Genomic DNA, 17,758 nt, shown 5'->3' on the forward strand with positions numbered 1-17,758 from the left:
GAAGTTGCACTGCTTCTTGTGACCTAACCTGCAAGCCCCAGAATGTAAGTCACTATCCTTGTATTCATTGTATTCTGTTGGTCAAAGTCACTAAGGTCTACCCAAGATTTACAGGGAAGGACATGAGATTGCCTCTTGATCTGAGGAACATGGAAATAAAGGGAGGAAGAAAATTGATATGGAGATCAATTTTGAAGAATGTCTACCACAGAAAGGGAAAAAACAGGTCTGGATGTGGAAAGTCAGAAGTGCTCCTACAGCAAGTTAACTTTACAATGCTCATTGAACAACCAAATGAATTTTAGGTCCAGAAATCAGAAAAAGAGTGGGATTGAATATTTCAAATCAGGAGATACAGTTTAGAATCTAGGCACTGGATGAGATCACCTAAGGAGTGAGTTTAGAGAGAGAAGAAGCCACCAAGGAGTTACAATGGGGAAAACAGGAGTACGAAGCCAATGAAGATGCACTCTGTAAAGAAGAGGTGATCAGCAGTGCCACATGAGGCTATGAGGTCAGCTAAGATGAGAACAGGAGACGTTACCATTGGGTAGAGCAAGATTTTGGTTACTAGTGACCTTGATGAGAAAAATGGTGGGATAAAACTTAATGATAGTGAATTGAAGAAAGAGTGGAAAAGCCAAGTGAAAGTAAGTTTTTCAAGGAATTTTCATAGAAATAGAATCGCGAGTGAGTGGGCACTTGCATTCTAGGAAGAGTTATGTTTTGTTTTGCTGTTTTAAGATCAGAGAAAGTATAACCAATTTTAGGTGGCTGGGAATGAACTTTATGGTAGGAAGGGAGCTAAGGCTGCAGGGGGAGAAGCAATTGCAAAGCAAAGTCTTGAGTAGGTGAGAGGTGACGGGACTGAAACAAGTCAATAGGGAAGACAGGAGGTATTGGTCAGTGAAATAATGGTGGAATTAGAAATTCTGAGTTAGAGATTTTTCGGGTGACACCGTTGTGTTAATGCCTAGGTCTAGGGTAAGATGACGAGTAGGTAGCTGGAGATGAGGAAGCCAAGGACTAAATAGGAGGCTAAGACTGCCATGAATGATAGAGTAGTCTGGAGAGAAGCATGTGAGCCAGACACTGAAACTGTGAGGAAGGAGCCGTCTGAGAGAAGTAAGCCTGAATGCCCAAAGGCATGTGGTGGCCCGGACTACGTCGAAGACAGAGCTGAGGTAGAACTACATTTCCCAGAATTCCCCCAAAACATAGTTCCATGTTAGTGTTGGTCACAAGGCAAATTTTGCACCAGATTTGGAAGGAGGAAGTGAGGCAATAGCCACGTTATTTTTATCCTGTGCACCAAGCACTGTGGCAGCTCTCACCGTCATTGCTGATTTGAAGCTCCCTTTGGTGGGCGTTTGCCCTCACCTTGATTTGAACTTCCTCATGTCTCTCCAACCCTCCTGCTTCGCTCCTCCACACCCCAGACAAAGTGCATGTCAGCTCCACAGTGAAGGGCACCCACTTCCGCTGTGGGTCACCCCATGTGTCATCAAGGTTGGAAGTAATGAGGGAGACACCAGTTCCAGTTCATCCCCACTGGCTCCAGTTTTCCTCATGAGCTCCAGTTTGCCCCAGCGTTCCTTCTCAGCTCCACAGCAGATGGAAAAGGAACAGACTGCACCACCTTGCCCTCCCAGCTCCTGCAGTTGTGGTTGGCTACCGTTCCATAAGAAATCCTTCATGTGTCTCACTCAGAGACTCTTCTGGTCAAGCTCTGGCCAAGACAGCATCCACTGTAAGCGACAGACGTACTTCTCTCCTCTGCACCCGGAGGGGTACTGGTTGTTTACCATCCTTGAGAGGATTGAGAAAACTGCCACTCAACTCATTTTCTGTCTTCGCTGGTTCCCGTGAGCAATCTTGGTTGAGAAGGGTGATAAAGAGTCAGTAGGTGGCTCTTGGAAGAGCTAACAGAATGCTGCTAGTCAAGGAAGTTAGAGATGTTCCCAGGGAGGAGGGAAGAGATGTTTGGAGGTGGGAACAAGGGAAGAGCCATAGGTCTATGTACTTCACTTCAGCGTCTGGTGGGCCGTGGGCTGTGGAAGAAAACTCATTCAGGCCTTGAATCTGTAGAGTGGAAGCGGTGCCAGGAGGTTAAGCCACCCAGCTCCCCCTTCCCCTGCCATACACACCCCAGCTTTATGACATGTAATTGACAAATAACGTTGTATACATTTAAAGTGTACAAAGTGACCAATTCGATAAACATCTATTGCGCAATGTGTACAATAAGGGTAGTTAACACAACCCTCACCTCATATAATTACCATTTGGTTGCTATTATTAGGGCTAGAAGATAAAAGCTTTACTTTTATAGCAACTTTCAAGTATTTAACACAGTATTATTAACTACAGTCACCATGCTGCCCCTTAGATCCCCAGAACTTACTCATCCTGTAACTGAAAGTTTGCCGCCTCTGACCAACGACTCCCCTTTACCCACCCCTCAGGTCCTGGAAACCACCATCCATACTGTTGCTATGAATCTGCTTTTTTAAGACTCCACATATAAGTGACATACAGGATTTGTCTTTCTCTGTCTGATTTACTTCACTTGGCATAATCCCTTCAAGGCATTATTTGCATTCGTGTTGATGCAAACAGCAAGATTTCCTTCTTTTTTTGCAGCTGAGTAATATTCATATATATTTATATTTATTCTCTTTATTCATTCTTTGTCCATCAATGGATACTTAGGCTCTTTCCATACCTTGGCCATTGTAAATAATCCTGCAATGAACATGGGGTGCAGGTCTCTCTTTGAGATACTGATTTTATTTCTTTTGGTTATATGCCCAGAAATAAGATTGCTGCATCATAAGGTAGTTCTACTTTTAATTTTTTGAGGAACCTCCTTTCTGTTTTCCACAGTGGCTAAGCCAATTTATATTTCCACCATCTGTGCATGATGTTTCCCTTTTGTCCACACCCTCACCAGCATTTGTTACTTTTTTTTTTTTTTAATGATAGCCATCCTAACAGGTGTGAGGCGTGAGTTCATCTTGGTTTTAATTTACTTTTCCCTGATCAGTGATGTTGAGCACCTTTTCACATATTTGTTGACCACTTGTATGTCTTCTTTGGAAAATGACTATTCTCATCATCTGTCATTTGTATGTGTATTTTTGCATATACATGTAGTTTGCAAATATTTTCTCCTATTCCATAACCTTCAGCCAGGTCTTAGAGCAAGAAGGTGAAGATCCAGCCCAACCCCCCAACAACAACAACAAAAAACCCAGCCCAGAAAGTAGGTTGAGGATATGAGAGATTTGGTGAGAAAAGACTGAGAGCTCCAGTGGAACTGGTGTATTTTCAGGTGAAGGGTTGCTCATGATGACAATTAAGTCAGTTTAAGAGATGTGCAGAGTAATATGGGGATTAGTGGCTGGGTGATGAGGGATGCCTTGGAAGTCTGGTGGTTATTAATGAAAACCTGGATGTGAGACACAGTGGTATCCATGGTGGGGGCAAGGAACTTCTGGAAGAGGGGGTTCGTTCTCCTAGCTCATCTGAACCTCCTTCTCAGGCTTGGTCTATGAAGCAGCTGGTTGCTCCACCGCTCTGGAGTGCCATGAGACTGGGGTGGAGGTGTCCCCAGAGCATGCAATATTCTTGGGACTCCCTTAAATCTCACTGAGAGCTGAATTAAGATCAGGTTGGGCAAGTTCATATGGACCTCTAGAGTAGTGGTTCTCAGAGTTTGGTCCCCAGACAAGTGGCAGCAGCAGCAGCAGAAACAGCCCCTAAGAACTTGTTAGCAATGCAGATTCTCAGGCCCCAGGAGCCCTACTGAATGAAGCAGGAATTCCAGAAGCAGGCTCAGTTGTCTGGGTTTTAACAAGGCTAACCCACAAGTCTCACCGCTCACTAAGATTTGGGACTCACCCTTCTAAAGGAATTCAACACACATTAGTTTAAAAATGCAGCTGAATGTTGAGTTTGTCCTTAGAAGCCTAAAATCACAGAGCACTAAAGATGAAAAGGCTTGATTTCAAGAGTCTAATCTGGCTTTGCACCCTACATGTGAAAGATCCGAGTCTTGGAGGAAGAGTGTGACTCGTCCAAGCCCTCCTGGCAGGACTGAGAAAACTCCAAATAATAACACACCCAGAGCCTGGGAAATAACTTGTTGCCATGGGCCACACAGTTGCAGCTTTTCTATTTAAAAAGACAAAACGAAACAAACATACACGCACACATAAAACAAAACAAACAAAAACAAAAGCAAAAAAACAAAAACAAAACCAAAAAACCCCACAGAGACAGATAGCTCTTGGGCTTGATCTTGTGTTTCAACTCAAGTCAAGGCAATGTGGTCTATCTTACCTCAGCCTGTTTCTCTTAAAGTCGTATTTATTTTTTATCTTGGGGGCTTGCAGAGGTGCAGCCTCCTAAGGCAGACAGCCCCGAGCAATGCAGCAATCTCCCCAGAAAAGGGAGGCCTTTTTTTTTTTTTTTCTTTTCATCCTGATAAATCTTCCTACGCTGAGGCTCTGCTCTGACTTTTGCCATTTCGAATTCGCTGGGCCTCCGGGGAGAGATGGACAGCCGAACGCCGCGCTCACTGGAGCCCCGGCCGCCTCTGCTTAGCCTTGATTTTTGTGACAGATGGAGTTGATAGTCTCTCCACGGAAAGGGGAGGAAAAAAGCGCCAGTTTTTGACAGGCCGCAGAAGCCCGGTGCCTCTGGCGGTCGAAGGCTGCGTTGCGCCACAATTAAGGTAGTTTGCAAACTCCCGCGCCTGGATGGCCCGGGCTGCTCCACCGGGCGGCTTCCCTTAACCGAGGGAGGGACTGAAACACACACTTTCATAAAAACCTCGGTGCGTGCCAATTTACCCCCTTCCTTTATGTTCTGACTGCGGCCATATGGTGCTGCTCAACATTCCTCATGATTTTTAATGCTGTAATTATTTTTTCATCGCCGTCCGAGTTAGAAACTTATATTCCTAAAAAATTAATCTGGTCGATTTGGGTTTATGGCTTGCAATTGACAATGATGCCTGGCTCAGGAGCCGTACCTGCCGGAGCGGCGCGGTGGGACCGTGTGCTGGGGCGGGGGCGTTGGAAAGATTTCATCGGCATCCCCCTAACGGAAGCGTGTGCCTATTTCTTGTGTGCGTTTGGGTTTTGTTTTTTACGTTTCTCAAGTTTCAAAGTCCAACATTAAATTCTCTGATCCCCCCCCCGCCAAACTCCCTAGCCGCACCGCCCCCCCCCCCCCGCCCCAACTGGTCCCAAAGATAGGGAACTAGAAAAACAAACTGAATTCTGAACGCAGTCGAAGGTACAGACGGGAGCCAGGGAGAATTAATAAAACTATCCAAAAAAAAAAAAAAAAAAAAGGAAAAGGGAAAAAAAGACCCCAACAAAAAGGCCTGTGGCCGAGCCGGATGCAAACAGCTGCCCCTGAGCCCTGCCCGCTGATTCCGAGCGCGAGCCGGGGCTCCAGATCCGAGCCTCCTTAAGAGTAGGAGGAGCTCCCAGGCCTCTGTCAGGCTCCTTAAGCCTCTCCTTTCAAGCTCTGAATGCCTGAATGTGAGCTGCCCACCACCCTCCCCGCCCTCCCCCACTCCGCAACCCCACTCCACTCCAGCGGCTCGTAAAAAAAAAAAAAAAAAAAAAAAAAAAAAAAAAAGTTTCAACAACAACAGCCAGGACCAATAGCATCTCGAAAAGCCGGGAAAGGGGGCCGAGCAAAGGGCGAAAGAGAGTGGAGAAAGGAGAAAGCGGGCAGGCTCGGAGCGCGCGGGGCCGGGGCCCGGCGAGCTGGAGGAGCGTTGCTAATGTTTTTGTTTGTTTGCTTTTCCATGCATGCATAATGAGGGGGCACCGCGGCACCACGCGGGGGCTCCCGGCCCACTTTTGTATTTAAAGCCTCGCAGCCAGAGAGTCCGCCGCCGGGCTCAGCGGATCCGCTCCCCGGGCCCCGTGTCACCCGAGAAGCCGCCGCCGAGGGAAGCCCGGGAGCCGCTCCCCGGCCGCGCCGAGTTTCTTGTTCTCCCAGCGCCGCCCGGAAAGGGCTCCCGGGAGCTTGGCGAGGCCGGGGTCGCCGCGGGCGGAGGGGGAGGGGACGCGGGCGTCCGGGCCGCGGGAAGGCGGGCAGCGCCCCGACGCGAGCCAGGAAGCGGCGCGATGCTAGAGCCCGCGGCGGCGGCGGCGGCGGCGGCGGCGGCGGTGGCGGCGGCGGCGCAGCGCTGAGCCCGGGAGGAAGGAGCCGCCGCGGCCGCACAACGGATCTGCAGGCGCGGAGCAAAATGCACCCGCGGCGCCGCGCGGTCCCGCAGCCCCGCCGCGGCCCCGCGGCCCGCAGCCCGCCGGCGCGGCACTGAGCGCCTCCCGCCACCGCCGGGGGACGACCGGAGGGGCTCTCCGCGGCCGTGCGTTTCTGGGAGAGCCACCGCAGCCCGAGCGGGCGGACGGGCGGGCGGCCAGACCTTCTGCGAGCGGCGCGGCACCAGCGAGCGGCGCGCATGGATTTATGAAAACACTCATGCAAGAAGTTGGCAGGACTGGGGCAAACTTTTCCGCCGGCTCCGCGTCCGCCGCTGCCCGCGCCTCGTCTCCTTTCCCCTCGTCGCCCGGCGGCCGCCGCGGCCCGCGATGGTGGCAGGGCTGCTGGGCGGCGGCGGCGGGGCCCGCGCGGGGACCGTGCCGGGCGCCTGGCTGTGCCTGATGGCGCTGCTGCAGCTGCTGGGCTCGGCGCCGCGGGGCTCGGGGCTGGCGCACGGCCGCCGCCTCATCTGCTGGCAGGCGCTGCTGCAGTGCCAGGGGGAGCCGGAGTGCAGCTACGCCTACAACCAGTACGCCGAGGCGTGCGCGCCGGTGCTGGCGCAGCGCGGCGGGGGCGACGCGCCGGGGGCCGGGGCCGCCGCCGCCGCCGCCGCCGCCGCCTTCCCGGCTTCGGCCGCCTCGTTCTCGTCGCGCTGGCGCTGCCCGAGCCACTGCATCTCGGCGCTCATTCAGCTCAACCACACGCGCCGCGGGCCTGCCCTGGAGGACTGTGACTGCGCGCAGGACGAGAACTGCAAGTCCACCAAGCGCGCCATTGAGCCGTGCCTGCCCCGGACGAGCGGCGGCGGCGCGGGCGGCGCGGGCGCGGGCGGGGTCATGGGCTGCACCGAGGCCCGGCGGCGCTGCGACCGCGACAGCCGCTGCAACCTGGCCCTCGGCCGCTACCTGACCTACTGCGGCAAGCTCTTCAACGGGCTGCGCTGCACCGACGAGTGCCGCACGGTCATCGAGGACATGCTGGCCGTGCCCAAGGCGGCGCTGCTCAACGACTGCGTGTGCGACGGGCTGGAGCGGCCCATCTGCGAGTCGGTCAAGGAGAACATGGCCCGCCTGTGCTTCGGCGCCGAGCTGGGCAACGGCCCGGGCAGCAGCGGCTCGGACGGCGGCCTGGACGACTACTACGACGAGGACTACGAAGACGAGCCGCGCGCGGGGGGCGCGGGCGGCGAGCAGCTGCTGGACGACGACGACGGCGCCCCGCACCCGGCGCGCCCGGGCGGCGGCGCTGCAGCGGCGGGCGGCCGCGGGGACCTGCCCTACGGGCCGGGGCGCAGGAGCAGCGGCGGCGCCCGCACGGCGCTCGCCTCCATCTTGCTGCTGCTGCTCCCGCTGCTCTTCTAGCCGCCGCGGCGGGCTGCGGGAGGGCGGGCGCCGGGGGCCCCGAGGCCGGGCATCCGGGCGGCGGCTGCGATCGCTCCCCGCGGCGCCCCGAGTAGACTCTGCCGGGCGGGTCCCCCCTCGCGGCCCCCGGCGCCTCCCGCGCGTCCTCCCGCGCTCGGGACTCCTCGGACAGCCTCCCCCGCCCCCACTCCGGGCCCCGGGAACTCCCGGCGCGACCGCCCCGCGGAGGGCGGCCGGCGGGAGCTCGGGGCGCCGGGGTGCAGCGGGGGCGGGCGCGGGGGTGCAGCCGGCGGTCGTCCCGGGCTCCGAAGAAAGGAAGCCGACCTGTGGGGCCCTAACAGTGTCACGGGAGCGGGCTTGGGCAGGGGTTTGAAGGAGGATTTACATTTGCAAAAGGGGCCGTGTGTGTGTGTGTGTGTGTGTGTGTGTGTGTGTGTGAGTGAGCGTTTTGGCTGCGCAAGGGGAGGGGGGTGGGGGGACTGTCGGTGTCGACTTTTATTGTGGCCAGTGAGGACCTTGCAATCGTGAGTAAACGTAACCGATTCACTTGTTTACTCTTGGTCAGCGCTCAGAATTGTCTGCTTGGGCGGGGCAGGAGGACTGCGAAGGGGTTAATATGCATGAATTAGTTTTGGATAACTGCGCCCTTGACCTTAATTTCATTGCCACCGCTCTGATCTCTTAGCACATTTCTTAGGATTAAAGGTCAAAAGATGCTGATCTAAAGGGTTGCTGGTGGTGTTGAACAATGCAACTTTTTACGTAAAAGAGCTCTGCACTGCCATCTATGAAAGCCTCTTTAGGATGTTTGTCTTGTCATTTTTGTTCTTTACATCAAGAAATTGTATGTACAAATATGCGGAGAAAATATATTGCCTCTGCTTTTATCAGGGTGCTAAACCCTGGTACTTCTATATAAAGTGTATTAAAACTGGGATTTGTTACCAGTTGCTGTACGTTGTATATAGAATTTTTATAAATTGTATGCTTCAGAAATAATTTATTTTTAAAAAGAAATTAAAATTTTAAATCTGCAACCACGTTTTGCCTTTCCTCTCTGAAATGTATAGATTCCGTTTGTCACCAGGGATCCAAACCCACAATCCATTGTGAAGTGTTCTCTCTCTAGAACAGTCCTTAAATGTACAGTGTATTTTATAGATTTGAAGTTAACATTGTTATTTTCAAGAGAATTTATGGACATTGTAGAAATATATAAGTGCATTTCCAAACTGCCTTAAACATTGTATTTTTATAGACATCCTTTAAAAAAAAAAAGTCCTATGTTTTAAGTAACTATGGCTTTGTGTATTTTTTATTTGTTTTATTAAAATGTGTACATCAGTAAAGAGTTTTTAAATAATGAAAATGGTGTAGTTGCTTTCCAGAGCTACATTGTGGTTTACCCAATAATGGGTAAGGAGGGGGCTGGAGGGGCCACTGGGAATCTATCAACCATCAACTGAAATTAAAATACAGCACAAGACAAGAAATGAGGGCTATTATTTCTGCCTCTAATTTAATGAACAATTAGACATGTGTAAATGAAGCAGCTAAAGATACAACCCGCCGGTCGGCATTGGTTTTTGCGTTTGCGGAGAGAACTCACAAAATTGTGTCTTCCCTACAGATTTTGGGGATAGCCCAGAGGTCTGTCTCCCCTCCCCCCTTTCCAGGGGGAGCCCCCAAGCCCCTCCTCCAAGAGTGTCCTATCTGGCTCTAGACATTCTCCTACAATCAAACAGGCCAATAACATCTGTTACCAATAGGTCTTAGGAAACCTGGCACACCGCTTCAAAGTCATTTTCACACTTCGGGTGAAAAAGTACAAAATTTTGTTACAAAACATTCAGGCGGGCAAAAGTAAACACACTGGGGAGAGGAACAATCACCAGAACTTGTAATATTGTTGTGAAGAGTTGTTTAGCAGTGGGCTGAAGGCTGGGTTCCTGCCAGAGCTACTGATCTACACTCAAACGCCCTTAGATAAATAATTACACTCTTAAGCTGTGTCGAGTGCTGATACACTTGACCTTGTAAATAGAAATGTTTGCAGTAGGAATAAACTCCGGCATTGGAAAATCTTTTAAACATTAACACAAAAGAGAGCGCTCTGTCCTCTGGGGATTTGAGTCTGAACCTCGCCAAGCTAGGCACTTGCAAGAGGGAAAAAAAGTTTATTTATCTTCTATTCCTGGTGTTTATTTAAAGCTTTTCATTTTAAACGCGGTGATTGGAAGGCGAGTCAGGAGTTTAAAAGTCACCACAAATAAACTTTGTCTGAGGGGTCGACAGATTAGCAAGATCTCGTGTCTCTTTATATGATATTAACATGTACTGAGAAAACATAACCAGATTTCTCTGCTGCCTGAAGTAATTAACAAAGCTATGCCCCCTGCCAACCCCACCCCCCCAAATCCCAACCCTCCTTTCCAGGTTGCTTTTTGCCTCTTCACTCGCTCTTTTCTCAGCTTTTATGGAGGGCTTCGAGGCACTTCTTGTCGGATCTAAAACCAAGACTGGTCCACGGGTAGGATCAGAAAGGCTGAGAGAGCTGTGTCAGGGGAGCCGAGGAGAGTGGTTGGTGTGTGGCTGCAAGCCCCAGTCACCTGAATGGTTGAGTAAACATATTGTTAAAACAAAGCTGAAAGCGTTGTTTCTTTGGGAAGTGAACAAAGAGTATTCCGAGAGACTTGTAAATGAAATCAGCCTTCTTTACAAACCTCCAGTTCGCAGTGCTCCTGTGTTCGTCCTGAAATATATTTAAATCATCTCCATCTCCTGTTATTTTAACACATTCTTGACTAAAAGTTAAGTCTTTGTCCCAGTAAAAGACCCAGTTTTCCCCAGTAAGAAGTAAAAGGCATTAGCACTAGAAAAGGCCTGATAATTAACTGGTACAATAAACTCACGACTTGATTTTACAGGGTCCTGTCAAAAGCATCTGCCTGGAATAAATCAACACAGCTCGCTGTTGGGGAGAGGGGACGCGAGGCTTTATGCTTTCTTCCTTGAAGAAAGTGAACATTGATCGGTGGCTCATTTTAATTTAAACAGTTCTATGCTAGAGCCCAGGAGCCCCCTGGTCCCTCCACAGGCCTAGTGGATTCCAGAACAGGTTGCTGAGATGCTAGAACCTTCGGTGGTGGGACTGTACGTTGCCATCTGCTCCTAGGCAGAAAGAATTTTTACAGATGTTGACATCTGTAATATCTCACGCTCTCTGGGGAACCTTTTGGAATTTGGGACATTTGAGACGGCCAGACGTCTCTTGGAGAATGCCTGGAAGTACCATTACCGAAAGAAAGAGTATCTCTGGCTTTTCCTGGAGATTCTCGAAAAGTGCCATGCTTCTCAGAAGCCTTCCAGAGTGCAAGGAGCTCCCGCTGGATTTCACGCAACATCATGTGTCCTCGAAGCTGGTCCCATTTCCCCTGTTAGCAGGTTTGCATTCTCAGTGACAGTTTATTTGTCTTTGGAGGCACTTCAGTGACAAATGTTTAAGGGAGTGTGGGACAATGGTGGAGAACAAGGAGGCAGTTCATTGAACTGACAGTGACCATACAGTAAATAGAAGAAGGTTCAGGCTTCATTGCTCACCCAAGCACACAGAAACGCTTTTGTTTATGACCACAATGGACATAACATAAGGTCTCTGTTTATTTTTAACAATATATAGCAATGTACGCCAGCAATACACATATGCGAGGGGAGGGGGATGGCCGGAGGGAAGGAAATTCTCCTCCAAAGTCGCAGGACATCCCTGTGCCCAGGCAGGGCCCTGACAAATGTTTCTACATAAGGGCGCAGCTCCTGGTGTCAACTGGCACAAACCTAAGAGGCCACCATGCTCTGACACACCTGGGGTGCCTCGCAGCTCTCCCAACCGGGCCCACGTGAGTGAAGACACAGCCCAGAACCAGTAGCACCTCTCTCGAAGAGTCAAGAGAAACTGCCTGGAGTGGGGTGCCCCTCCTCAGCACTTCTGCACGCAAACCCCCACGCCATCATCCCAGCAGGACCACGTCATAGAGAAAAAAAAAAGAGAGAAATACCATGAGAACTCTCAGAGACATCAAGCTATGTGCTAAAAATCTTCCTACAGTCAGTTTTGGCTTTGAATTAACAGCTCACCGGGTCCAACTGGGATAGAACCTCATGCATCTTCTTTCGAACCCGTCAAAAGAAAAGCGTCCGTTATCTGTTTTCTGACCTCTCACACGAAGGAACGTGAGAAACTGTGTCAGTTGACCCCATTCCTCCCAGCTCCTCAAACTAAACTTGTTGGGAGGCAGCCTGTTCCAAACCCCTTGAAGCCCCAAGAGTAGTTCTGGGAGGGCTGGGTTTCCAGTGGGCCGGGCAGCCTTGTGGGTTAAGTAAAGTTGGATGTTACTGTATTCTATTTGAGGGATTGTCTCTGCTGGACAGTTGAAAAGGTTCACCCTTGACTATCTGAATGACATAAGTAATGTGCTATTAGCATAAATACCTTCTAAGGCATCCATTTAATCAATTTCTTAAATAACAGAATGATCTACTACAAAATAGTGGACTGTATACACTATATTTTGGCACAAAGATGGACATTCTCCCACTAGTAACCAGGGGCTCTAAATAAATGATTTCAACAATGTTTTATTAAAGGCCGACAAGAGCCCTCGAGCTGCATTAATCGGGGAGAAGTCGAGTGGCACTTTTGTTATGGAAATGTTAAGCACATAATAGCACTGCCAGACAATGTGCAGCCACTTCATTCTTTCAGCCATGCTGACACCTCTTAAAGAGGAACTGCAGGGAAGGATGTGGGAAAGATTTGCTTTCTGAGGAAGCTTTCAGCTAATATTTCGGAGGGCTACCTCCAAACCCTGTGGAATATGCATGCAACGGAAGCCGGAGGGGCAGCTGAGATCCTCAAACGGCCTCCTTCCCTTATTTCGGGGGCTTGGGTTCCATTGAAAAATCAAATGTCTATCCTTTTTGACATGGCATTTGTCAAAACTATCCATTGGTGATTTTGTAGGGCTACGAGATCCACTTTTACAAAAAGGATCAAAGACTCTCAGTGGCATTGATGTACGTGATCGGTGGTTTGGGTTGAGTCCTCCTTACACAGTTTTGTGGTCAAGTCTGCAAACAGGTGAATATACACAATGCCATCAAGGACATCTTCAATTTGAAACCAAAAATTAGAATAATGCTGTTTCCAGACTTTATAGACACCCCTATGTTCTCTGGGTATCTATATATATCTTACAAGTTCATATTTAGGTTTTTATAAGTTCTATAAGATGCCAATGGGTTCTTGGATACCAGAATGGAATAATATCTCACAACCAAATCATACTATATATTTTATCACTGATCAAATGTCATTCAGCACCAAGATAAAATCTTCTGGTAAGATTTGAGGACTTTCTCATAGATGTCTCTTTTATGAAATGCCAGTCATCCAACCTTCAGTTTTAACCCATGAGACCGCTTACCTGTCAGGTAATGGCACCTGTTAGGGGCACCCTTCTGTAGCAAACATTGCAAGAAGCTTTTATGATGACTAAAACTAACATCTGTCATCCTGAACAGCTGAGAGGAGGGAGCGAGGAACAAAAAGAGTTCACTGTGGCTCCACGGGCATGTGTTGAGGGTCTAGTGTAAATATGGCACAGTCTTGTCCCTGGCCCAGGGGCAGGCAGGATGGGGAGACAAACACACACATGCTTTCAGCTGTGGTGAGCACAGAGGACAATTACAGAAAGACTTAGCCCAACATTCGATTTAGGTAAATCTTCTTGGGGAAGGGGACACTGAAGCTAGGTCTGGAGACAGGATTGGGAGTTAACAAGGAAAAAGGTGGGAAAATGTTTTCACCAGAGGGAACTGCATGGTGGGATGAAAGAACATTCTGCGTGTGCGCCCACGTGCTGACTATTTGTGACTACCAAAGCATAAAGTAGGAAGTAGCAAGAATGAGGCTTGAAAGAAGAGCTAATACTAGGTCACAGAAGCCTTGATTGTCACGTTAGGCATTGACTTTACCATGCACTGTGGTCATGATGAGAATTCCCAGCTGACATCTCCGGAAGTTCACCTTCCTGGGCAGGGTACACAATGGTTTTAAGAAGCGAGGACCAGAAACTGGGAGAACAGTGTGGGAGTCAATGTCGGGTCCAGGGAACAGAGACAGTGAGGGGAGGGAGATGACAGATTCCAGACACTGTCATTGGTCAAATGCGGAGTATTGGAGGGTTGGAGCCAAATTGATGGCTGGGTTTCTGGCTCAGGGTTTAGAAAATTGGTGTATAATGTCATCTTCTGTCCTAGAGGAAGAAAGTTTGGAGGGTAAGTCATATTTGAGGATATGTGGAATATCTAGTCTACAGTGCGCTATAGGAAGTGAACTGCAGGTCTGAAGTCAGTCTTGTGGAATGATCATGGTTAAAGCTCCAAGAGTGATACACCCAAGGACAATGCGCAGACAAAGAAGTGCAGTGAGGGGAGAAGGTGGTGCCCAGAAAAGGAATCCCAGAGAAGGTCAGAGATGCCTGAGCATGAGCAGGAGTAAGGAATACTAACAGTCCTGGTCATGGACCCCTGAATATTAAAGTGCTTAAGAGACCAATTCTATGAGTAAATCTTAAAAAGCAGGATGAATTCACAGGATTTCTAATATAAAAATATAAATATTCTTCATATGTCAATAGTAGCAATCAAAATCATAATCAAAAACATCTCTAGGAAAATAAAAATTGCCAAAATTCTGCCATCACATTAAAATGATAGTAATAACAGTATTGATTATTATGTACCATGCACAACATTGTGCACATAATATGCACTAAATCATTTCATCATTACAACATCCCTGTGTTACTTAGATTATTTCCATATTACAGAGGAAGGAACTGATGTTTTAGTCACCTAACCCTGGCTATTCAATGAATAGGTTGATGCATGTTTGAATCTACATATTTGTGTCAAGAGATTGAGATCAGAGCTTTTAGGCCATAATGATTTTCAAAATATAAAAATCCTGAGTAGTCCATGGACTTTTAAAACACTGGACCAAATTCAGATGATTTTACTTAACCATCTATCGAATGTGCCAAAATGTTAGCAGTGGTGATATTGCAGATAATTAGGATCTTCTTCCTTGTATATTTATGTTTCCCAAATTTTATCAATGAATAGGTATTCTCCTCCTTTCATATTAAAATGTTTTTAAAGTAGTAATACTAAGAACCATAAAAAAGAAATAAGAAAGTATACGTTCAGCATTTGTGATCACTGCTTTATATCTTTTTCCTCATTTGCTCAGTATACCTCAAATTCTTCTGAAGAAAAAGTGATGTTTTTGGAAGCCTAAAATAATTCAAAGTACAAAATCATTCTCTTTGTAAAATCACTTGGTAGATGAAAATAAATGATAAAAATACACAAAAATATTAGCAAGAAGAGTCTCAAGAGATCTTCCATTCATCCATGCATTCAACGTTTCATGTTTGTTAATCACTTACTATGAGCCAGGGGACATGTGCAGCACTATAACTACAGCAGGGACTCCAAAAATTAAGCTTTCTGCCTGCAGAAAGCAGAACCGCTTTATGAATTTCACTACCTTGTACATTATAACATGACCATCTTTCCTCTATTAAAGAATGAGCACACCTTCTTGCCCTATATCCATTTACAAAGTGTTTTGTGTGTCTTACCTTTCTCAAAACATGCTCCTGCCTCACAGATATGTATCAGGAAAATATATATGTTCCCTATATATGATGGATCATTCCAGTTTTTTATATGTTTTACAAGTGGAGCAATTAAATCCTTTAATTTTGCAGTTTATTGGATAGTTGTCTTCTAGTGAAGTTCAGAATGAAGAACTAAGTCGAAAATCGTTATAGTACTTACAAGAGCCAGAAAATAAATACTGATTTTTGACATGTGCCAAAATGAAATGTTCAATTATATTCTGGAAGAACCAAATTATCTATAATGAATAAATGAATCACACAATTGCATATTGTATATTATTTTTAAAATAACCATCAGTAAGCTCTAGAAATAAATAACACACTCCTATTTCATTTAAATTGCCTAATGTACTCCTTGCTCATTGTCACCTGATTTTTCACTCTTTTTGCAAAATTCAATCTATTGAAACCAAAACTATGAAAAAAAAAAGACTGCCAATACTTAGGATACTGGCAGAAAATTAGTTATTTTATTATTTGGCTTCTGCTCATGGTAGGTAACCCAAAACTTGGTGACTTGGAGTTTTTATCATTTATTTGCTAAATGTTGTGATGGGCAATTTGAGCTGGGCTCAAGCTGGGGACTTCTGCTCACCTTTTTTCGACTCACTCGGCTATAATTGGCTGATGGGTCAGGTAGGAGAAGTTTGGTTTTAGGTAGCCTCATTCACCTGACCAGCAAATGCCTGGTGCGGTAGGGATCACTGGGACATGGGTTTCTAATGTCTAGCAGACTAGCTCAGGATTCTTTTCACAGCAGGACCCCTAAAGAGGCAAGAGAAGAAGCCCCTATATGCAAGCACTTTTCCAGATGCTGCCTGCATCACATCTGCCAATGTTCCAGCAAGACAAAGCAAGTCACATGATCAAGCCCAACTTCAAGGCATGGAGAAATAGACTACCTCTCAATGGGAAGAGAGTCAAAGTCCACCTGTATTTGAAGATGGAAAGAATAATGGAAGTCAATTTCTAAATACTCTTCCATAATGATGTATCCTTTTCTTGGGTTCTGTTCTCATACCTACTGCTGTCCTGATAGGGAAAGAGAAGTGAGAGAGTAATTATAGCTTTATTTTCAGAATTTATAGAATGTTAGAACCAAAAAGCCACAGAAGATCTGAAATACTATTCTACTATTTTATTTACCAAAGACTGGCAATGTGATTTGTTATTTAGAATCAGTTGTGGCATTTCTTAAAAAAAGCTTTCATTGAGCTTTTATTTATATTGGACATAATTCATATATGAATATGGTGACAATTGATACCTTTATAGCACTGAAACTTTCTCTAGTTAGAAAAAAATGCTACATTGATACATCAACAGGTCTTAGTGAAAGTTTTATTTCTATTTTTTTCTTTCAGACAGGTTTCTTTTCAGACTTATTCCTGGGTACTTTGCAGTTTATGTTGGATTATTATTATTATTATTATTATTATCATCATCATCATCATCATCATCATCATCATCATATTGCCTAATTCTTTATTGCTGGTGTATAGGAAACTTGATTTTTGTACATTGATCTTGTCTCTAAATACTTTGTTGAACTCTTAAGAGTTCTAATTATGGGCAGAGTCATATATTTGGCTAGAAAATAAGAAATCTCTTTGGTTTTCCAGATGTACAGAAAACATATTAGGGGCACCTGGGTGGTCAGTTAAGCATCTGACTCTTGATCTCTACTCAGGTCATGATCTCAGGGTCATGAGATCAAGCCCCGTGTGGAGCCTGCTTTAGATTCTCTCTCTCCCTCTCCCTCTACTTCCCCCTCCACTCACGCTCTCTCTCTCTCTTTCTCTCTCTCTCTTTCAAAAGAAAGAAGAAAGAAGAAAGAGAGAAAGAAAGAAAGAGAAAGAAAGAAAGCAAGAAAGAAAGAGAAAGAAAAAGAAGAAAGAAAGAAAGAAAGAAAGAAAGAAAGAAAGAAAGAAAGAAAGAAGAAAGAAAGAAAGAAGAAAGAAAGAAAGAAAGAAAGAAAGAAAGAAAGAAAGAAAGAAAGAAAGAAAGAAAAGAAAGAAAGAAAGAGAAAGAAGAAAAGATTTGAAAAAATTTTAAATTTTTGTTTTTGGGAAACTTTATAATTCTCAAGAATTACCAAACTTTTGTTTTTGTGAGTGGGAAGAGTTAGGGGACACAGTTTCTAAGACTGGTTGAATTTCTGACACTAATTGCAAATATGAGGGGGTTCACAAAACCCTCAGGTTCACTGAAAGGTATTATACTCACAGTTACAGTTTGTCACAGAGAAAGGATACAGATTAAAATCACAGGGGAAACCTTTGTAGAGCGGAATCCAGCGAAGTATCAAATGTATTCTCCTGGTGTGAAAATACACAGATTATTGCCAACCAGGGAAGC

At 46.7% G+C, this 17,758-nt stretch overlaps 1 protein-coding gene and 1 long non-coding RNA gene across 2 annotated transcripts in view; one reads left to right on the top strand and one right to left on the bottom strand.

Annotated features, from left to right (window-relative positions):
- Positions 1–4,326, bottom strand: part of LOC112644618 (uncharacterized) — a 45,052-nt gene extending 40,726 nt beyond the window's left edge. Inside the window, exon 1 of the long non-coding RNA XR_007413902.1 lies at positions 1,381–4,326. This is a non-coding gene — a long non-coding RNA (uncharacterized LOC112644618). The remainder of the gene's footprint in view (positions 1–1,380) is intronic.
- A 1,892-nt stretch (positions 4,327–6,218) lies between these two features.
- Positions 6,219–9,021, top strand: GAS1 (growth arrest specific 1). The gene has a single exon (XM_025423151.3). It carries the CDS (start codon positions 6,621–6,623, stop codon positions 7,650–7,652), a length of 1,032 nt encoding a protein of 343 aa, XP_025278936.3. The 5' UTR covers positions 6,219–6,620; the 3' UTR covers positions 7,653–9,021.
- The last annotated feature ends 8,737 nt before the right edge of the window (positions 9,022–17,758 follow it).

Source organism: Canis lupus, chromosome 1, assembly GCF_003254725.2.
Source record: "Canis lupus dingo isolate Sandy chromosome 1, ASM325472v2, whole genome shotgun sequence".
NCBI lineage: Eukaryota > Metazoa > Chordata > Mammalia > Carnivora > Canidae > Canis > Canis lupus.

Bases quoted from the DNA above. Each gene is read 5' to 3' on its own strand.
- GAS1 (XM_025423151.3), top strand. From the start codon at position 6,621: ATGGTGGCAGGGCTGCTGGGCGGCGGCGGCGGGGCCCGCGCGGGGACC.